Below are 24,235 nucleotides of genomic sequence, written 5' to 3'. Positions count from 1 at the left end.
ATTGCAAAAAATAAAGGCCTTGGACCTGTGCATGTGTGGATACATGCAAGCTATACAACTCACATGCTCACGTACAATATTACAGACTTTCATTTTTACAGAGATTAACTTTATCTCTAGATTAATTAGGACTGTGAACAAGCATAAATACAAAACCAGTCCTAATTAAAAGAAAACAGGTTGCAATACAATATTTGGTGATACTGTAGCATAACATGATTTATAAAGTCTTTTAAGACAGTAATTGTTTGCCATTTTGTAGCTACAAATAAAAGCATTTCAAAACAAACTGTCTTGTTAAACAGTTAAGCACACTATTGTGAAGATCACAGTGCATTCTTTCAAATCAATAGGATCTTTGATCAATCTCTTATAAAAAAACTAAATTTGTTACACTCTTAATCTTTACGAAAAGTGTCATGAAATTTTTTATTGACCTCAGACAGTCAGGACTTTGGTTTAACACCCCATCTGAAAGATAACGGAATTCCAAAGATTTCATTGGGTTTTCAATAGACGTTCAGTAGAATTCTTTTAATTAAGTCTCTTTGTTCACTTTCAAGCCATTTCCTGATTTATTTAGGGTAAGGTTCAATTTAAGGTCAACTCTAAAAGTTAAAAAACTTGGTAGTATATTTGTGTGTCTATTGGTATTTTCTGATTATAAATCAAATATTGCAAAATAACTACAAATCAAAATAGTTACAAATCTATGCTTATGACTGTAAGTTTGTGTTAGAATCAAAACTGGTAGGGGAAAGTTGCACCATTTTTGCCTTCAGAACAAATATGCAATTTCAGTTTAAATACCATCTGGCTAGAATTCTTCAACAGCAAGTCCCAAAATATTTAAGAACGACGTCAGCAGAAAGACTGTAGATGGTTTTTTAAGTGGCTGTTCAAATGCATTTGACCACACTTCTTCGTTTTCAGCTACTTCTGGAGGCTCCAAAAGTTGTCAACCAGCTTTATTGCAATATTTGGAATTATTCACTTATTATTCACTCATTATTCCATATGAGACTGGGTCAATAACAGTTCATCAAAATGCAAGGTTTAAACAAGGCACTACTAAAAAAAAACAAAAAAAAAAAAACACAACGGAAGCATTTTTTGGAAAGAGGCTAATTTTTTAATACAATTCAGCGTAGCTTAGCATTAATCATTGAATCAGATTAGACCATTAGCATCTTGCTTAAAAATGTTTTGATCATTTTCCTATTTAAATATTGACTCTTCTGTAGTTCCAACATGTCCTAAGAAAACAAAAGATTCAACATAGGCTCATTGTAGATACATTCCCCTGTCTACATTTCTTGAGAGCCCGAATTATGTAGCCAAAGGTACATCTTGCTGCATTTTGCTTTTAAAACGAATGCTAAGGGGTGACATGACACGTACGTCGGCAGATTTGGGATGCTGAGCGGAGTTGAAGGAATGTGGTAAATTCACACCACTGCTACAGCTTTACTTTTTCTTCTTCTTCTGCTGTTGAAGCGTATTTTGTGCCCTCTGGTGGATTTACACGAGAAGAGGATGTGCAAGAGAAATTTGAGATGTATCAAAATGCATACACAGTGGCCTCTGGCGCATTTGAAAAAACAAAAACTGCGAGCAGACGTACCTCCGGATACGTATTTTCGCTGTCCTCAGACATGTAGACCTGGGTATGTATCCGCATTTTCTGCAATTTTTCATGCTATTTTCTAGGTTGATATGGCTTGAAACACTCTCATTCTATTGTAATAATCAAGAAAGTGCTCCTGGCAAAAACTAAGATAAGCTGAATGGATTCAAACGGTACAACTTATGTGTTTAACTATAGGTGACTTTTAAAACGACCCGCGCAACCCACACAAACACACGGAAAAGACAGGCAGACAGGCAGACAGACAGACAGACAGACAGGAAACATTTTTTGAGCTTAACCAGGAATTTTGTGATTAAATGCTTTTATTTTATATACATGTATAACGTAAATATGATCGACTGGCTTGCTTATAAATTTCTTGTTACGCTATATTTGCCAAAAACAAAAACAGAAAGGTTCCAGAAACCAGGTAAAATAAAGGCAAAAAACTAAAATAAATAAATAAACAACAGGCTGGCGATGCAGTGGCACAGTGGGTAGCACATTCGCCTCACATCAAGAAGGTCGCTGGTTCAAGCCTTGGTTGGGTCAGTTGCTATTTCTGTGTGGAGTTTGCATGTTCTCCCCGTGTTCGCGTGGGTTTCCTCAGGGTGCTCCGGTTTCCCCCACAAGTCATGTGGTACAGGTGAGATGGGTATGCTATAACTGACCGTAGTGTATGAGTGTGTGTGTGTAAATGTGTGTGTATGGATGTTTCCCAGTGATGGGTTGCGGCCGGAAGGGCATCTGCTGCATAAAACATATGCTGGATAAGTTGGCGGGTCAACACTGAAAAGAAAATTAATGAATGATAATAAAAAAGATAAGTTGAATGGATTTTAAAATGGTACAACTCATCTGTTTAACTATAGGTGACTTTTAAAGCGACCCACACAAACACGGGGAGAACATGCAAACTTCACACAGAAACGCCAAATGACCCAACTGGGACTTGAAACAGTGACCATCTTGCTGTGAGGTGACAGTGCTAACCATTGAGCCACCGTGCCGCCACAACCCTATTTCCAAGAACAGTGGATTGTTCCATTACCATGACAAAATAAAAATAAAAGGTACCTGCAGCTTTTCCTCCAAGGCTGCGGTGGCACCATCCCCACTATTCTCATCTACGACCACCACCATATGAGTCAGCGAATTCACTCGCACTTGTTCCAGCTCCAGATCTTCCTGTAAGAGCTTTTAGACACAAAATAATTGTCTTAATTAGTTTAATCATTAAAAAATAATCCCCAAAAATGACAGAACATACTTTCTGCTCTTCGATTTGCCGCTTTATGTCGTCAAGTTCAGGCCCCAAAGCCTGCGCTCCCATCCTTTTAATCCGAGTTTCCGTCATGTCCAGCCAATCAGAGAGCTGCTTCAGCTGCTGGTGCTGAAGATCCATCAAAACTTCATGAAGCCTGGGAACGTTTCAGCACAACATCAGTTATATGAGAGATCAATATTTGTGGGTAAACAGAGGCGCGTCATGCCAACGTGTGACCACCTGCTCTGTCGCTCCATACTGGCCACACGCAGATGTTCCCAGCGCGAGTTGAGCAGATTCATCTGTTCCCGCACCTCCCTCTCTTCATCATCAGTCAGCTGCCCTCCAGACAACAACACACTTCCCGCTTTCAGGACCCGACCCACGCTGCCCTGGTGAGACGTCAGCTCCACCATGTAGCCCTGGACACAAACACACATACAGTTGAAGTCAAAATTTAAAGCTATCTCTTTTTCATATTTCCCAAGTGATGATAAACAGTTATCATTATTAACATTATACTATAATATTTTTTCTTCTGGAGAAAGTCTTATTAGTTTTAAATTGGCTAGAATGAAATAAGTTTTAATTTTTTTAACACATTTTAAGGTCAATATTATTATCCCCCTTAAGCAATATATTTTTTTCGAGTGTCTACAGAACAAACCACTGTTAAACACTGACTACATTTACATGGACATCAGTAATCAAATTATTTGCCTTAATCTGATTAAAGCCCTGCTCACACTAAGATTTCCGCCAGGATTTTGTGGTCTGACACAAATTTGGGAAATCCTAAAAGATTCCTAAAATCCTAGGCTAAAATCAGTGATCTTTGATCGTTGGTTTGACACTTTCCTGCAGTGTAACAACAGCTGCGATGAGTATCAATCCAAGAATCCCGAATTTGATGATGTAATTCATGCGACAAATCTAACGACCGCGGACTCTTCCTGGTTTTATTATTGAGACATGCCACGTGCAAAATTGCCGCTACAGATTGTTTATGTTTGCGGTGAGGAATCGCAGGATAGTGAAAGTGTCATGGGTGGATGACGTCAAACTTTCTTTTGTGTTTGGCGCGTCTTCATTGTCTTTCAGTCTGACTTTATGACACCTGAGATCTTACAATGTGATATGGGAGTCATGTTTGTGCAGTCAGACATGCTACAATCATTCAGGATTATAAAAAATAAAAATAATAAAAATCGCCTTAAGACAAAAATATGATTAAGGTGTTTACATGAGTTGTTTTGTAAATGTTCCTTTCATGATCCCGTTTTACATGTTATAGCACATAATTCGATTACCGTCATTGTGTCACCACATTATCCACATTTCCCTGAGTTTCATGTAATTTTGGGTGTTTCATTCTTAATTTGTTGACTTTACCTGCAGTTTGGCCCTTTCTCTTTCATTCAGGAACATTTCATGCATGACCCGCATGACAAACGAGATATTGGATGCGAGTAGTCATTTTAATGTAATTTGACATCGCACACCGTGGGGGGGGGGTCTCTACATTTCGTGATGTGGGTTTCTGTGGACCTTCACTGACTTGGTAGGAGCAGAAAATAGTGTCAAACAGCCGTGTGTGTATAAATGAATGTAAATTATCCTGTCGCAAAATGCGATGAAAATCCTACACAACGGTAATAGTTTGATTGTGGTGTTTACATGTTTGTACTGCACTTAAATACTGCAACTAAAAGACTCTTAGACAGGCATAGACTCTTAATCAGAGTATTGTCTTAACAGTATTAAAATCGGATTATTGGTGTCCATGTAAACATACTCAATGACTTGCCTGATTTCCCTAACTTGCCTAGTTAACCTAATTAACCTAGTTAAACCTTTAAATTGCACCTTAAGCTGAATACTAGATATCTTGAAAATATTATGTACAGTTAAAATGGTAAAGATAAAAGAAATCAGTTATTAGAAATTAGTTATTAAAAACATAGATGTGATGCTTAGAAATGTGTCGGAAAAAAAAACTTTCCATTAAACAAAAATTGGGGTAAAAATATATATATATCCAGGAGGGCTGATAATTCAGGAGGGCTAAATATTCGGGCTTTAGAGTCAACAAGAAAGTTTAGATATTTAAAATGTACACATTTGCTATCTTTAATGCCAATTTTAATCTAAACATGTTATATTAGCAATACAAAAACAATTGTAGAAGATAACTAAAGATTTTTTTGCTATGTTATGTAAATTTATGATTAAAAGGCCAGGTTTATTCAGCAAGGATTAAATTAATCAAGCTACAGAAAAATATATTTGCATTGTTATAAAAGATTTATAAGAAATACTGTTCTTTTGAGATTTCTTTTCATCAAAAACATTATGAAAAATGGAAATATAGCCACAAATCATCATATTGTAATGAGTTCAGACTGATCTAGTGACAAAAGTCTGAAATAATCATGCTCAGAAATCAGCCTTGCGGTCACAAGAATACTCTTTTTTAAAAAATTCTTCATTCATTTTCTTTTTAGCTTAGTCCCTTTAAAAATCAGGGGTCACCACAGTGGAATGAACCGATAACTTATCCAGCAAAGTTTTACACAGCGGATTCCCTTCCAGTGGCAATCCATCACTTTGAAAAACCCATACACTCTCAATCACACACATACACAAAGGCCACCTATAGTGCATGTCTTTAGACTTGTGGGGGAAAGCGGAGCACCCACACGAACACGGGGATAACTTGCAAACCTCACACAGAAATGCCAACTTACCCACCTTAATTTTCTAATATATATTTCACAACGTTACTGCTTACCCTGCTTTATATCATATAAATAGAAAAATAATGAACTGTGTGTAATATAAATGTATTTACGGTAGAGTTATTTATAGTTCTTAGACCACCAAATATGTAAGGTTTATGCCCCAGCTGCCAATCATTTTTTTGTTTCTGTAATTGTTAATCCACCAGTATGTGTAAGCTCTTTAGTCACAGTTAGTTATCAGTGCTGTATAACAGCTGCTGTTATATATTTTGAATTTAAGGTGGTGTTTTCAGATGCCCAATTACAGTAATTTACTTGCAGTCCTCAATAGAAAAAAATGGCTGAATGTAACCAGTGATTAATTTCTGACTTCTGAGAGAAGTTGAAAGTGCTGCCTCAAATTAAGATATAATATGTCTACTTGTTTTTCAAGTTTGTTATTTTCCACATTCCTATAATAATTGTTTTCTCTTTATAATAACATGTAGTGTAATTAATTTAAGCAGCGCGTGTGTGTGCATGTGTGTATACACAGTGGGGGAAATGAGTATTGAACATGTCACTATTTTTCTCAGAAAACATATTTTTAAAGGTGCTGTTGACTTGAAATTTTCACCAGATGTTGGTAACCACCAAAGAAATCCACATATGAAAAGTAAACAATATTAGTTAGTTTACAAATTATATGAAATAAAATGAAAGGACGTAGGAAAAAATTATTGAACACATGAAGAAAGGGAGGTGTAGAAAGGCAGTGAAAGCCCAGCAGAAGAAATCTGTTCAGCAACCCTCTGCCCTTCCTCATATTAAATGAATATCAGCTGCTTCAGTCTAACATCTTCATTAGCAGGACGAAGATAAAACCAGGGTAGACATTTTAGCAAGACAATGATCCAAAACACAGCCAAGATCTCAAATGCTTTCAGAGAAAGAAAATCAAGCCGTAAAATGGCCTAACCAATCACCTGACTTGAATCCAATAGAAAATACAAAATAAAGATCAGATTTCATAGATGAGACCCACAGAACCATCAAGATGTTTACATTCTGCTGAAGTCTGTGAAAAAACTCACTCCTATCTTTAAGCTGCAGTCACTAGAAAAGCTTTTTATATAAAGTATTAAATGTATTTCAGTAGTTCTGTACTTTCCCCTTGTCATACCCTTGTTATTACACGTAACAATTTTTTCAGTTTTGTTATATTTTTATATTTGTATTGTTTGAGTTTTTACCAAAATCTGGTTCAATTCCATATCAACAGCTCCTTTAGAAATATTATTCGCAGGAAAAAACATGACGGGTTGAATACTTATTTCCCTCCACTGTATGTATAAGCATTAGTAGCAGAACATACTTTAAATGGCAACATGCCACACTGACCATATGTCACATAATTCATACAGACCTACAAAAACTAAGTAGCGTGATGCCATTACAGCAGAACTAATGAAGAAAAATGTGCTTAAAGCAATAATATGCATTTAGATCTTCACATCGATCTCACCCAAGAAAATCTCTCAGCACATCTGCTTTCATCCATGACACATTCTCTCATTATATTCCACTCATTATATCATGGCTTTCTCTCAGTCATTTAATCTCCCCAGATAACTTTTCAATTCACACCCACACACGGCACAGTTTGATCCTTTGACTCCCAGACCAACCGTTTGGAAAAGATGGTGGAATATGAAACTAAGGGGAAACACTCATAATTACCATCTGCCACTATTGGAGAAATCAGATTTTTTTGAAGATTGTAAACACGAAGGGGATTACACACAACTGGGTTAATAATAACCAGTGTGGGGAAAAGTTACATGTGAAAGTAATGCATTAGAATATTGAGTTACTCTCCAAAAAAGTAACTAGTTGCATTACTTAGTTACTTTTATAGTAAGTAATGCATTACGTTACTTTTTAATTACTTTTGTGTTACTTTTTATTACCTGGCTATGGCTTGATCTCTTTCAGGATTTTTTTTTTTTCTTTTTAAATTATTATTATTATTATTATTATTATTATTATTATTATTATTATTATTATTAACCTTTAAAAAAACACAAACATATATTTTAGGATAATATTATCTGAGAACTTCCTGAGCGGAGAGCTATACCTGCCATATATGTGGATTATTGAATGTTTAAAGCAATGTGTTTTGCTACTTTTGTACTATTTGTCTTAAGTAAATTCAATATTGAGACAATCCCCTATTCCTTTTCTTCAATGCATTCAAAATAATGAACACATTCTCTCATTGACTGCATGATTCATTGTGAATACTTTGATTTTAATTCAGCAATTTCTTTTTGAAAAGCTAAATAATTAAACTAAAAGTAACTCAGGTTACATTTTCAATAAAGTAACTCAAATATTATTACTTATTATTTAAAAGTAACACGCTAATTTACTCGGGTTAGTTGTAATGCGTTACCCTAATACTAATAATAACAGCCCATAGATAATATATCTTAGGCCTAAATCTTTCAGACAGTCTCCTTCACCCTTTGAGTTCAAAGTTATTTGGAAGAAATTAATCACCTGTCCAAACTCAGAGCCATTCGTATCCAGTGTTGGGGAAAGTTACTTTAGAAAGTAGTGCATTACAATATTGAGTTACTCCCGAAAAAAGTAACTAGCCGCGTTACCTAATTACTTTTTATGGTAAGTAATGCATTATGTTATTTTTGAATTACTTTTGCATTACTTTTTACTACCTGGCTGAGGCTTGATCTCTTTCAGAAATAGTTTTTTTTTCTTTCTTTCTTTAATAGAGGAGCTCTGCAATTAACAATACACCGTATAACCTACACATTTACACATTTTCCTTTAAAAAAAACACACATCAAAACATTTAGGACAATGTTATCTCAGAACTTCCTGAGCCGAGAGCTATACATGCCATATATACAGATTATTGAATGTTTAAAGCAATGTGTTTGTTACTTTTGTACTATTTGTCTTACATAAAATCACTGTCCATTGAGACAATCCCCCTTTCCTTTTCTCCGATGCGTTCAAAAAAATTAACACATTCTCTCATTGACTGCATGATTCATTGTGACTACTTTAATTTTAATTCAGCAATTTATTTTTTAAAAGCTAATTAAACTAAAAAGTAATTTACATTACATTTTCAAAAAAGTAACTCAAATATCATTATTATTTTTTGTAACACGTTACTTTATTCGTTAGAAAAGTAATATTATTGTTTAGAAAAGTTATATTATTACGCAACTCGTGTTACTTGTTATGAGTTACCCTCAATACTGATAACAGCCTGTGGATAATATATCTTAGGCTAAAACTTTCAGACAGTCTCCTTCACCCTTTGTGTTCAAAGTTATTTGGAAGAAATGAATCACCTGTCTAAACTCAGAGCCATTCGTATATGCCTCACAAAGTGTAAAACATCAGTCTTTTATTGACTGGATGTCAGATACTGAATAATCAAAACACAGAGGCATCAAGTAAAGAGCATTTCTGGGACAAAACAGACTAATTTAACTTTCATTCATTCATTCGGCTTAGTCCTTTATTTATCAGGCGTCGCCACAGTTGAATGAACCGCCAACTACTCCGGCATATGTTTTACACAGCGAATGCCCTTCCAGCCGCAACCCAGTACTGGGAAACACCCATACACTCTTGCATTCACACACACTCATACACTATAGTCAATTTAGTTCATCCAATTCACCTATGTCTTTGGACTGTGGGGAAAACCAGAGAACCTGGAGGAAACCCACTTGAACACTGGAAGAACTCAACACAGAATGCCAACTGCCCCAGCCGGGACTCGAACCAGTGATTTTATTACTGCTTTCTAAACTTCATCAAGAAATTAGTAGTCTTTAGAGCAAGCGCATAAACACAAAGTTAAAAGTAAAACACTGTAGGTTTCCACCGAAAACTGCACCTTATGGTTAATAGTGATCTCGATGATTTAGGGCGCTAAATGAGACACAGGTCACGCAGCCAGTTATTTAACCAGAGACTTTAGGCTATATATATATATATATATATATATATATATATATATATATATATATATATATATATATATATATATATATATATATACATACATATACATATACATATATATATATATATATATATATATATATATATATATAATTTTATTACATGTAACATTAATAATATAATGCCTTAATGTTTATTAATGCCTTAATGTCTAAAGTACAAGATGACAGATAACAAAACTCAGTTTTTAAATCATGTCTTTGCAAACAAACGTTTAAAAACCATTCATCTTCAGATGTATACGTTAACTTTAACTAAATTTCAATGTATATATTACATTAAAATACAGTAAATGTATATAGGGCCTACACATAAACTGAGATTTCCTCCTTTTAACCATTTCCTTGCTTTGCTGGTCATCCTTCCTTGTTTTGACACAAATATAGGGCTATTACATTTGTTTACTTGTGCAGGGCTCTTCAGTACATTGCATATGCTACTGTTATACACATCATATCATAATTGAATAAATATAATAGCTTAAAACAGAGATTCTGTGGGCTTCAGTGATCCTGCAGGTGGGCTGCGAGATAGATTAAAATTAACTCTCAATATTACACAAATTTGAACATTTTTGGATTTCATTATAATATGCTATATTAAAATGATCAAAGTAGTGCCCTTTCTCCTGTTCTATGATTGATTAATTTAAACTCGGCACAAAAACAGCCTCATTATCGCGTCTGCAACTAGTACACACAAGTCTGTTCATTTACAAACTATGCGTGAAGTGAAGTATACGGAGTACATCCACAGTTGTCCAAATTAATGTCCTATAAGTGTTATATAAAGGACGCGCGATCATACTGGAGGATCTAGCGTGGTTCAATGATGTTTCTGCCATAGAATGTAAAATAAACTTGAATATGAGCTACAGACGCGCTCTGGCGGAGTTGTTTACTGTTCCTGTCAGCGATCTCCCAATAATATCCAGCTGCAAACTGAACCGCCATTATCTGTATATTTGTAAATAGTAGATATTTAATAGTAGATATTCCGTCAGTCCAGTTTAAAGCAGAAGCTGGTATTTTGCAACCTCCCTATTGACCTTTGGATGGATGGATGGATGGATGGATGGATGGATGGATGGATGGATGGATGGATGGATGGATGGATGGATGGATGGATGGATGGATGGATGGATGGATGGATGGATGGATGGATGGATGGATGGATGGATGGATGGATGGATGGATGGATGGATGGATGGATGGATGGATGGATGGATGGATGGATGGATGGATGGATGGATGGATGGATGGATATAATATATAATTAAATTTAAATAAAATTCTATATTGTTTTATAAAATGCTGATAATAGAAAATAATAGAAGGCACAACAAATGTACTTACTGCCGAAAACTACACCATGCTGTTAAAGGCAGACCGACTAACTTGAAATGCGTGGGGAGCTGGGCGCTTGGGCAGAGAGTATCATCATAACTCCTCGTGGGAGTTAAAGCAACTCTGATGATCAACTCCTTTAAATGAATCCAACACTTGACACGATTCTACATTATGTGTGTTAAAATTACATTTTGAGAGTTGAAATTAACTCAGAAAGGTTTAACGTTGGAATTTTAACTCCACAGTTGCGGTGCAGCTAGTATTAATTTGTTGAAAAATCTTTTTTGTTTTATTTGTTTGATGGATTGATAAAAATAGCTTAAATGCTTCTTCAAATAATCCTAACGTTTAATGACTAGCTAATGGCTGAATGTAAACAGACAGTCTGGACTTGTAATTCTCTGCATGCCCTTCTATCTTGGGCAAAGGTCATGTCATAAGACTCTTATGTAGGAAGCCAAAGAGGCCACATGGCAGCTAAAGCTCACGAAATCACAACAAATACGGCTAGCTTTAACCGCCTTCCCTGGAACATCTTTACCTCTAGAGGCCATTGCCAATGTCTGCTGATGCTAAAAAACATGGGACCTGACAAGACTGTCTTTGAGCATTTATAAACTTGTTCTTGAGAGCAGCCCTCCAAATTCCTTCTGAAAAAGTAGTTTAATCTGTGCAGTAGTTCTTCTGGAAAGGTCTTATAAGCTCTGACAACATAATTGAGACGTGATGCGGATTCAAGTGATTTTTGATGCCACTTTTGAACAAAAGTGCCAAGTTTCTTTGTTTTTTTGTGGGGGTTTTTCTCTCTCCTGCTGCTAGAGAAAGCTTTTTAATGCTTCAACAAAACTGCTTCTTTAAATGTAAAAAATTAAAATTCAGCTATTATTTAATCACCCTGCTGTTGTTTTAATGTCATATGCAGTGTGGTTACCCATGTTGTTCAAAATATCTTTTGAAACTGAAGAAAGAAACTCAGGAACAAGTGAATGAATGATGACAGACTTGTAGTTTTTGAGCGAAGCATCCCTTTAAAGGGCACCTATTTTACCTCTTTTTCAAGATTTAAGACAAGTCTTTTGTGTCTCCAGAATGTGTCTGTCATTGTAAAGTTTCAGCTCAAAACACCCATCAGATTATTTATTATAGCTTTCAGAAAATTAGAATTTTTTGCTTTGAACACATTGTGAATGTTTTTGTGGCCTGTGCCTTTAATCCTAGTTCTCCCCGCCCACCGTTCCCATCTCCTCCCCAGCTTGATCTCACGTAACGTTTGTGAGAAGTACTACAGTAAGAACTTTACCAATGATTATTATTTGATATAATTGTTGTTGAGTTGAGTCACACACAATGTTGCTACAAAGTTCATGCAGGCATGCACACACACAAAGCGTGCGCATTTAACTTTGCACTGTTTTTGCACGGCAAATGTGATGGGATACATATTAATATTCACTGCTGTATGGATATCCGTTATGTTCATGTACAAAATAAACCTGATTTAACGCCCACAAACTGGGATTGAAGCATCTTCTTTTATAATTGTACTGACTCTATGTGGCTATGGTGTTGAATTACGCAATTTTACTATTTTTATTACAAACATGCACTGTTTAAAAACATTTTAAACATATAAAACTCATTCTTGATCACATTTGCTGATGACTGATGATCACAGAGCGCTGAACAGATCTTTTAATCCTGGTTGCTTTGCGCATGTCATGTCTTGTTGATATGATTATACATGTTACTATGAAGACATGTCAATACGTGGCTGTCAATCAATTTGGTGGGCGGGGAAACGACACTCTTCATGTTGTGGTGGAACTCAAAATGGGAGGGATTTGGATCCTATTTTAACGTCAGGAAGTTTCAAAAGAGAGGTTTATTCGTTTTATATCACTCCAATATGACTGGACACACTATACCTACACACAGTTCTGTCCAAGCAGCTTACAAAAGATGATTTTCATCATAGGTGACCCTTAAGTCAAAAGATAGTCTAAAATAAAACTAAATATACAGTAAATATTTGCTAATTAACTAATTCTTGTAGATAGTAATTTACCATCACGTACAGTTAGTGCAGGCAAAGCTTGATATCTTTAATTTACTCGTTGAAATTTCAAGGCAATGGTATCCCTTCAGTACAAAATGTAGTTGATGTTAATGTGCTCCTCTGAATATGATATCCATAAGCGGCATCAAGGACATTAAAGTTGCACGATATCACAGATATCCAAGGAATATAAATTATAAGAAAAAAAGGCAAGCAGAGACTTCTATTCATTGATTGTTAATTGTATGGAGCTTGTAGTTAAATTCAAAAAGAGTCTGGATTTGAGATGACTAAATCAGTGTTTCCCAACTCTGTTCCTCGAGGCACACCAACAGTACATATTTTAGATGTCTCCCTTCTCTGACCCATTCATTTCAGGTTTTGGAGTGTGTTCTTATGTTCTGATGAGTTGATTCAAAAATTCAAAATTACCAGCTGAAATGAAATGTTCTAGTAAGTACGCAAATCAAACTATTCGTTGTCCTAGTGTCGAAGCTACACTGAAAAGTCAAAAAGTCAGAATGAAATTTTTGCACAAACAATGCAGCCCGAAGCAAGAAAAATATCACCTGTGAAATACCTCATGAGTGTGAAACTGCTCTTTGACTTCTTCTACAAAAGAAGAGATGGGTGGCTGTGCTTGCAGGCCGTCCTCCGCAGAGAGCAGCCAGGTCAGGACCTCCTCCAGGGCACTCTGGTAGCTTTCCAGCTCATTTAGCCCCTGCGGTAGGGGACTGGGGGACGGTCGCAGTTCATCGGCCTTGTCTGGAGACTGCAGGCAGATAGACGCCAGACAAATAGGTGAGACAACAGCATGGATTTGAAAACAATACAAAATATTGAGCAATATGTTTTTAAATCAAGATTTGCCTAAAGAGTGCATTGACAATGGGGTTGAATGAATGGTTGGTTATTAATGGGTAAAGCCCTCTAGAATATAAGGTTGGTTGATTCATCCTTAAAGAAAAACTGGAAATGGGCTGAATTTTACAACTCCCCTACAGTTAAATTGTTTTTTGAATCCATTCAGCTGATATCTGATCTTACTTTTAGCTTAGCTTAGCATAAATCATTGAATTCGATTAGACCATTAGCATTTTGCTCAAAAAAGCTCAAAAAAGCTTGACTATTCTATAGTTCCATCGTGTAGTAAGACCAATAAAAAATGAAAAGTTGCTATTTTATAAGTGGATCCAACTAGGAACTATACTCTCATTCTGGCGTAATAATTAAGGAACTTTGCTGCTGTACCATGGCTGCAGCAGGCGCAATGATATTATACACACCTAAAAATAGTCTCCAGTTATGTAATTAGGCAACAGCACTGCTTAATATCATATCAAAACACTTTTTGGGAATTTTTTGAGTGAGATGCTAACAGTCTAATCTGATTCAATGATCTATGCTAAGCTAAGATAAAACTGCTTCCGCCGGACTCAGAGATCAGCTGAATGGATTAAAAAATGCTAAAACTCAACTGTTTAACTCTAGAGGACTCTAGAGGAGCCAATTTCCAGAAAAAAAGTGCAGCGTTCCTTTAAAAACTGAGTGATCTTAAAAGTCAGCCTTCTAATTTTCTCTTCCTGCTTTGGGAAATACCCTCTGCTCTTGTATGTGCTGCGTGATAACATCAGGGTGGTTTCAGATCAAATTTTGAAGATTGTGGAGGGCCTGACTTGTGATTTAGCACTAGGGTTAGGTGTAAATACTAAAGCAAGCATTACTATTGATCCTATTTTAAAAAGAACATTTAATGCATAGTTTATTGAACCATTTGTGCTACGAACAATACTACCTCAATTCACAACGACTTTCAAGAAGAACTGTGCTATTACTTTCTAAATAACCTTTAACCTAGAAATTTCATTTGACACAGCTTGGGACACGGAAAATGAGACAGGAAAAGAGAGACTTGAGTCATATCCTAGTGACCAAAATATCTTTGGGATGACTAACAACCTAGCAACTACCCAGAAAACTATAGCAATGTTCCAAATAAATACACAGAAGACACCAGAAACCACAAAGTAAGCCACTGGCGATATTTCAGTACTCTTTACAGTATATAATTTACAGTATTTGTTTGCTAAATTTTTTTTGTTATAGGTAGCACTTTCTGTCAATGAGAGAACTATTATTACAGTTCGTATCTTTTGAAATGGGACAGAGCCACTATATCCAAAAATAAGTGAAGAAGAAGCAATGATAATTGACAGAATCATTACTTAAGTTTAAGCTACCTAACATCACCAAACGAAATGTCTAACCCACAAAGAGATTTTTGACTGAGCGAGCTTTAGGAGTGATGAACTCAATCTATCTGTGTTTTGATCAATGGGCATAATTTATCAATATATTTTTAAATATTTTCATTAATTTGTTCTTAAGAAACTTCCTAAAAACAATGTGTTTTCACATGTTTTTAAGCAGCAGAATTGTTTGCACCTGCGTTCTTAAGAATGGTGATATCTCATGTTTTCTAAAAACACGTGCCATTTTTCCCAAATTAGCATAAGAAACTACTGCTAAACTTCCTATTAAAGCAATAGTGTCTGGCTGTACACTTGCACATGCACTCTCAGACATGATGTCACTGTGAGCAGTAGGGTTTGGAGGAGGTACAAATGTAAAATGCAATACTGTCTGAGAGTGCATATCTGAGAGTGCACGTGCAGTCGGCCTCCAGCTAGACCCTTCTCCGTAAAAGGGCAGAGAGCAAGGTAAGTTTGGATGCCAGCAAGCTGTTTACAGCAACAACACTGACAAGCACCACTTGCATTAATTTTTTTTTTAACCCTGAAAAAAATTGCCTTCAAAATGGAAAAAAATGTAGGAATGTTCTATCGATTTAAAAAGAACAGTGGACTGATGGCTAATTGTTGATGCTCAGTAAAAATCAATGATACTTCCAGATGTCAACATTACACATGCATATACAGTGCAGCTGGAAAGTATTTATAGCGCTTCACTTTTTCCACATTTTTAAGTTACAGCCTTATTCCAAAATGGATTCAATTCATGTATTTCCTCAAAATTCCACACACAATAACCCATAATGACAACGTGAACAGATTTTTTGAAATTGTTTCAAATTTAAAAAAAATTAAAAATCTGAAAAATTACATGTACATAAGTATTCACAGCCTATTCCGTGAAGCTCTAAATTGAGCTCAGGTACACTCTGTTTCCACTGATCATTCTTGAGATGTTTCAGCACTTCAGCTAATTGGAGTTCACCTGTGGTAAATTCAGCTGATTGGACATGATTTGAAAAGGCATACACCTGTCTATATAAGGTCCCAGGGTTGACAATGCATGTCAAAGCACAAACCAAGCATGAAGACAAAGGAATTATCTGTAGACCTCCCAGACAGGATTGTCTCGAGGCACACGGCTGGGGAAGGTTACAGAAAAAATTCTGCTGCTCTGAAAGTTACAGTGAGCACAGTGGTCTCCATCATCCGTAAGTGGAAGATGTTTGGAACCACCAGGACTTTTCCTAGAGCTGGCCAGCCATCTAAGCTGAGTGAGAGAAGGGAGTGAGGGAGAAGGGCCTCAGTCAGGGAGGTCATCAATAACCCGGTCACTCTTTCTGAGCTCCAGCGTTCCTTTGTGGAGAGAGCAGAGCCTTACAGAAGGACAACCATCTGTGCAACAATCCACCAATCAGGCCTGTATGGTAGAGTGGCCAGATGGAAGCCACTCCCTACCTGGAATTTGCCAAAGGCATCTGAAGGACTCTCAGACCATAAGAAACAAAATTTTCTGGTCTGATGAGACTAAAATTGAACTCTTTGGAGTGAATGCCAGGCATTATGTTTGGAGAAAAGCAGGCACTGTACAGAGACATCCTGAATAAAAAAACCTGTTTCAGAGTGCTCTTGACCTCAGACTGGGGCGACAGTTCATCTTCTAGCAGGACAATGACCCAAAGCACACTGCCAAAGTATCAATGGAGTGGCTTCACAACAACTCGGTGTCCTTGAGTGGCCCAGCCAGAGCCCAGACCTAAATCCTATTTAACATCTCTGGAGAGATCTGAAAATGGCCGTACACCGTTGCTTCCCATCTACCCTTATAGAGCTTGAGAGGTACTGCAAAGAGGAATAAGCAAAAATTCCCAAACACAGGTGTGCCAAGCTTGTGGCATCATATTCAAAAAGACTTGAGGCTGTAATTGCTGCCAAAGGTGCATCAACAAAGTATTGAGCAAAGGCTGTGAATACTTACGTACATGTGATTTATCAGGTTTTTTATTTTTAATAAATTTGCAACAATTTAAAAAAAAAAATCTTCTTTCACGTTGTTATTTATGGGGTATTGTGTGTAGAATTTTAAGGAAATAAATAAATTTAATCCATTTTGGTATAAGGCTGGAACATTAAAATATGTGGAAAATATGAAGCGCTGTGAATACTTTCCGGATGCACTGTATCTATGCTTTCCAGACTCAACAACAAGTCTTCCGAAAATCCCTCCCTCATGTCCCTTCCTCTGCAAACCTATGGCACTTTTTGTCAATTTTATTGTCTGCCAAGGCAGTAAAAGTGTGGCACCACTGATATCTATTAGAGGTGGTGTTATAGACACAGCTGCACTGCTTGGCAACATGGTGGAGCAGTCAACAGAAACAAACCTGTGCGATGAGGAACTTCCTCTGCTGTTCAGGTGTCTTGACGTAGGCAGCTTGAGTGAAAGCATAGCTTTTAAATCTTGGCTTATAGGAGGGCGACGGGCTGCGAACGCGACTCTGGGCCACGCTGACTGTGATCTAGAACAGATTCAAAAGACAAACGTTGAAGAAAAGCAAAACAAAAGAGATGGATGAGGTGAAATATTGAGGAGAGCGGAGCGATGAGCTGGAGACGGCAGTGAGAAGGACGATGAGGACATTGGAATGCAGGGAGGCAAAATTAGATCACAAATTACAAAACGTAATTCAATGTCGGCCGGCAAAGTGTGTTGACAAGCTAGAGGTGCATCCTGAGAACGTCGGAAAGCCTTTTGGAAACCAGAGAAGCTTTCATAGTAGATGTATGTGGCGCCAGAGATAATGGCTCCAATGCATTATGATTGCTACACACACTGCGTGTTTGTCTATGAGTGTGTGTTTGTCTGACCTGCTGGGAGTATCGCTGTTGGGTTTGATAGAGGACGTGCTCCTCCTTGGTCACTGCGGCCCGAGGGAGGGTCTCCACCTCTTGGATGGCCTCCAAACTCACGCCATGGGGCAGCACTTTGAAGAGGGAGGTGACGTACATGATGATGGATTTCTTATCTGGATGGACTGTAGCAACATCTGCCAAGAGGAAAGAAGAAATGACTTAATTGCATGGTAAACACGGGAGAGATTATTAGGGTCTTTCTGAAATTAGATTCAAGTGAGAAGCAGAGGACAACCATTTGCTTTCCAACTAAAAGAATCTGTGTATATAAAGTGCATGGATACTGTTGTTTGAATATGTATATTATTTTATTTTAATATGTAAATGTTTATACACACACAGCAAATGAGTGAATTATTTAAATATTACACTTAACATAATTAGAATTTTTGTTATTTATAAATATGTAAAAAAATGTATGCAAATGACAACATTTCTAAATTAAATGAAGGATTAGATGAAGAATAAATCAAAGATAGTTGTAAATATTAAAGATAGTAAAGCTATAATTGTATACATTTATCTACATTTAATAAATAAATAAATAAATAAATAAATAAATAAATAAATAAATAAATATATATATATATATATATATATATATATATATATATATATATATATATATATATATATATATATATATATATATATATATATATATATATATATATATATATATATATATATATTTATTTATTTATTTATTTATTTTAGGATATACATTTTGTCATTTCAGTGTCAATCCCAGCAGACACAGGACGTCAATGTAGGGACATTGCATTGTGTTTGACAATGAAAATCGTGTTGACGTCAGAACCCAACATCAGATATCTGTCAACGTCCAACCTAAAATCAACGTCTAATGATGTTACAGCTTGACGTCGTGTGGACGTTACCTCTATGCCGTCTATTAGACGTTGGATTTTGGTTGCCATACCTGATGAATAAATGTCAGTATTTGACGTTAATATGATGTTGGTTTAAGACAGGGATGTCAAACTAAATTCCTGGAGGGTCGCAACCCTGCACAGTTTAGTTCCAACCCTGCTCCAACACACTTACCTGTAGGTTTCAAACAAGCCTGAAGTACTCAATTAGTTTGATCAGGTGTGTTTTATTAGAGTTTGAACTGAACTGTGCAGGGCTGTGGCCCTCCAGGAACTGAGTTTGACATCCCTGGTTTAAGATGTCGGCTCGATGTTGGAATTTGGTCACTTTCCAACTCAACCTAAAATCAACCAAATATCAACGTCGTTATTGAACGTCAAAATAAAGTTGTCCTTAGACACTGGCTAGACAATGAATTCCCAATGTGACCCGATGTCACGACCTAAATCCAACCTTTATTAACATCTTATGACGTTGTGTGCCTGCTGCATTCCTTTACATTTACTGCTCAAGAAGCATTTCAATATTGATAATAGCAGTGTTGGGTAAAAAAAGTTATATGTTTTGATCTTAAGCCTATCTTAATCTTTAAAAAGAGCACAAATAACATACTGTTACATACATGAGTTATGTTATTTTGCATTTTTGTTTTGTTACATACACACATATAGATGCATATATATATATATATATATATATATATATATATATATATATATATATATATATATATATATATATATATATATTTTTTTTTTTTTTTTTTTTTTTTTTTTTTAAAGACTAGGATAGACTAGATCGTAAGGTTGTAAAATATAACTTTTTTTACCCAACACCTGTTAATTGTGTTTAAAACGGTTTTGCAGTCTAATAATTTGTGGTAAACATGGTTCATATAAAAAAAAAGTGTTCCGTCTTTCTCAAAACATGGTAAACTTAAACTATATTAGTAAACACAATACCATTAACTGATACCATGCGGCCATGATGATTAAAATGGTTAAGAATTAGATAGCGATTTTTCTTTATTTATTACAAACATGCTCCGTTTTAAAAATGATTTAAGCTTGTAAAATGTATAAAAATCACAGAGAGTTGGAACAGCTATTTTAATCCCAGTTTATTTGCAAAAAAATGTTCTGTGGAAATGTGTATACATGTTATTATAGAAACATGGTGTCTGTCAATCCATCTGTGAGCGGGGAAAACCATACTCCTACGCCACGTTGTGGTGGGTCTCTAAATCAATGGGATTTGGATCTTATTTTAATGTCAGAAAATTTTAAAAAGAGACTTGTGTTTCTATCACTTCAATATGACTGTGAACACACTATACCTACACACAGTTCTGTCCAAACAGCTTAAAAAAAGTTGATTTTCATTATAGGTGACCTTTAATATTAACTACTTTTCTAAGTGCAAAGTTGTTTTTGTTTACATTTGCAAATAAAAAAAAAAATCACTGATAATTATTTGTAAACTAACATAAACAAAGAGAGTTTTTAAAAGAAAGTAGCAAAAAGTCAAACCCAACTCCAAACTTTTGAAAACTAGTGTAAAGCTTTCATTTAATTATCCAGTATATACATGCTCTCTATGGACTTCTCTTCAGGAAAGAAACATCATACGTATATTACATCTCTATCACAATTTTTCCCTTCCCTTTAGATAAGTCCACAGAGACCAAGTCATAAGTGGTACAAGCTCAACTACGAGCTAAACCCCCATGGCATAAATTATGTGATGAAATTCGGCTTTTAGATGTTGATGTAACAAGACATTTCCTCTCGTCCAAAAAAACAGCCCTGTCTGTATCGCTCAGAACAGCTTCAAAGGCTAATGGTGAAGGAGAAGGAGAAAAAAGGGAGGAGGTCAAACCTTCGGGGTCCAGCAGCCGGTCGATGCCTAAACTCTTCTCCGCAACACCGAAGGCATGATCCAGTCTCTCAATAGCATTATCCTGTTGCTCCACCACACTCCAGCTAAACAGCTCTGGCCTGCCAAAGAAGCAAAAAAAGACATAATTAATATAGGATAGTTAATAACTTAAATTATTTTCCGAGCTTGAAATAGCTAAAAGCAGATCGAAACACAGCTGGCTCATTACCCAAATGAACAACAGGGAAAAATGGAAAAACAATAACTCATACACTTGGCTTCAAATACTGCTTTAGGCCAGTGTTCATCCATGCAGTTTATGACCAATGAATAAAAACATTCATTTGGAGTTTCATTAGTAGCGAAAGCAGAGATTTTCAATGAAAGCGAGAGCACCTGTGGCTGTGGATGAGAGCGTTGAAAGCGAAACCGTCAGCCCAGCTGCTGGAGAAGTTGACCACGTTGACGTCTTGGTAGTTTTTGAGGGACTGCCTGACCCAGCTTAACAGGATCTTTTCGCTGTTGGTCTGCTGTAAGTCCGCCATGACATCTTTCATCACATCCTTAACCTGCGGCCAAGGAGAGGATGTACATACAGTTGAAGTCAAAATGATTAGTCCTCTTGTTTTTATTCTTTTACAAATATTTCCGAAATAGTGTTTAATAGAGCAAGGAAATTTTCACGGTAACTCCTATAATATTATTTCTTCTGGAGAAAGTCTTTTTTGTTTTATTTCGGCTAGAATGAAAGCAGTTTTTAATTTTTTTAAAACCATTTTAAGGTCAAGATTATTAGCCCTCTTAAGCAATATTGTTTATAGATTGTCTACAGAACATACAATGCCTTACCTAATTAACCTAGTTTAAGCTGAATACTAGTATCTCGAAAAATAATCTAGTAAAATACAATTTACTGTCATCACGGCAAAGATAAAATAAATCAGTTATTAGAAATTAGATAGTAAAACTATTATGTTTACAATTGTGTCTAATAAATCTTTCCGTTAAACAGAAATTGAGTAGAAAAAAAATATACAGGGGGTCTAATAATTCTGATTAAAAAACTTAAACTTAAGAAGGTTGCTGGTTCTAGTCCTGTTTGGGCCAGTTGGCATTTCAGTGTGGAGTTTGCATGTTCTCCCCGTGTTGGCATGGGTTTCCCCCACAGTTCAAACACATGCACTATAGGTGAATTGAATAAACTAAATTGGCCGTAGTGTATGTATGTGAAGGAGTGTGTATGGGTATGTTTCCCAGTGTTGGGTTGCGGCTGGAAGGGCATCCGCCACGTAATGCTAGATGAGTTTAGCGGTTCATTCCGCTGTGGCGACCCCTGATTAATAAAGTGACTAAGCCGAAAATAAAATGAAATGAATGAATTCAACAAGGCGGCAACACCAAAGTTCTAAAAATACCAATTTCAAGAGTTCACACTGTAAGGATGGCTATATCTCTCTATAATATTAAACCCTGAAAACGGTTATGGAGCTCCACACGAGACAAGACCACGAGAATGGTCAAGCACTAAAACAATAAACTTTCTAATCTGAGAAGAAGATCAGCTAGGAAACCAGTTGTTCGGGTTGTCTCGATCATGCATCCTGAGCCCCCCCTCTTTGTCCTGGAGTTTACTGTCTGAAAACTGCTGTGAAATTCTGTAAAGATCAGACCACGAGAACTAACATGCTGTAAAACAATAAACTTTATAATCTTCAGAGAGGATCTCGAGAAAGCCATCTGGACAGTTGACCCATCACCTATCCTCAGGCCCTCTTACCCTCCCCAGTTATACGGCCTGGGTCATTAAAAAGGTTACTCAGGAATGACCAGATTTCAAGCTTCTATGGTGAAATGATATAAGATGTATATTTGCAGTATTTGTGAATTTTAACTTGTCATGCTTAGTGTCATTTTAAATGTCTCTGTGTGATTGGTAAAGTGGTCTTAATTTCTTTGATAAGATCTTTGCTAGATGCTCCACTCCAGGGAAAATTGTCTTTACATCAACTCATGACCAGGCAAGAGGCTTGGTGACGCTTTTATTGTCTTGAATTTATGACGATTTGAGTATTTAGGCAAAGGGTGCAGAAGTGTCTGTGGGATTCTGTAGGCAGGATACCCCATTGCAGTTTGTGAGTCTCTGAGCTCTGCATCAGGACTTATATGCTGCAATGTATTTCTACACGGTCAGGTATTAATCTCTAACTTAAATGTATCTTCGAATAATTGATGTTGTACAATCTTGATTGGCTTATTTTGTTTAGTTATGTGAATTGGAATGGAAAATCTTTGCCTGACAAATAAATGTAAAATTCTTGTTTAACTCTAATATCTCCTGAAATCATTTAAATCTAGTAGATTGTTTAGGCTGATGTTTCCGCAGCTTACGACCAGGATTTGTCATACATTCAGGATCAATGGATGGAGCATGGGCACAGCATTAGAGACCTGATGATTTCTGACAATCACTGACTTAGTATAATATAAATTAGGGGGCTAAATACAACTTTCTTTAAATATGTGCAAGCATGGGGCGGCCAATTATTGCTTAAAGGAAGTAGCTTTCAGTTATATTCTTTGACTAAGCTAAATTAAACTTTTCTTTAAATATGTGCAAGCATGGGGCGGCCTATTATTATTTAAAGGAAATTAGCTTATCGGCTAAGAATCGGAACTGGCGAGGTTGTGTCCGTGAGCAGATGTAACTGGCCAGCATACTGACTCTAAGCGACTTCGGGTAAATGATGAACCATTACTTGAGAATAAGGATTTATTAGGTTAATCAATCTAAATTAGACCGAATCACAACCTATAAGGTAATCAGCTTGAATTAGATAAATCTAAAATTATTATGAATTGGAGTCAGATTAAAATTCGGAGTTGGAAACAAATTAAAATAAATCTTAATGAATAAAAATATTTCTTTTCACATGTGCTAAAAGGCTTACATGCATTTAACCTTCACCCATGCTGTTAGTTCCGTCATAGGAAAAATAGATGGGCCCTTACAATTGGTGACAGACCCTAGTGATCTCCCATAAAGTTTCAGGCGAGTGATGTCTTTCAGCGCAAGATTCAAAAGAAATGCTCCGAAAAAAGAGGTTCGAGTTTCTCTTCTTCTTCTTTCAACTGTTGAGGTAAGTCAATTATTTTGCCTTTTAAAGTGTTGAGGGAAAGATAAATGCATCTTATATAGACACATTTTGTA

At 36.2% G+C, this 24,235-nt stretch overlaps 1 protein-coding gene across 1 annotated transcript in view; it reads right to left on the bottom strand.

Annotated features, from left to right (window-relative positions):
• Nucleotides 1–24,235, bottom strand: part of LOC130232246 (dystrophin-like) — a 94,763-nt gene that overhangs the window by 17,412 nt on the left and 53,116 nt on the right. Inside the window, exons 6-13 of the mRNA XM_056462037.1 lie at nt 21,424–21,596; nt 21,028–21,146; nt 18,214–18,392; nt 17,730–17,864; nt 13,674–13,865; nt 3,138–3,319; nt 2,901–3,051; nt 2,708–2,827 (exon numbers count right to left, since the gene is read on the bottom strand). Coding sequence (XP_056318012.1) covers nt 2,708–2,827; nt 2,901–3,051; nt 3,138–3,319; nt 13,674–13,865; nt 17,730–17,864; nt 18,214–18,392; nt 21,028–21,146; nt 21,424–21,596 — 1,251 coding nt within the window. The remainder of the gene's footprint in view (nt 1–2,707; nt 2,828–2,900; nt 3,052–3,137; nt 3,320–13,673; nt 13,866–17,729; nt 17,865–18,213; nt 18,393–21,027; nt 21,147–21,423; nt 21,597–24,235) is intronic.

This window comes from Danio aesculapii, chromosome 1 (assembly GCF_903798145.1).
Source record: "Danio aesculapii chromosome 1, fDanAes4.1, whole genome shotgun sequence".
In the NCBI taxonomy this organism is placed as follows: Eukaryota; Metazoa; Chordata; class Actinopteri; order Cypriniformes; family Danionidae; genus Danio; species Danio aesculapii.
This window is presented reverse-complemented; position numbering and strand designations above follow the sequence as displayed.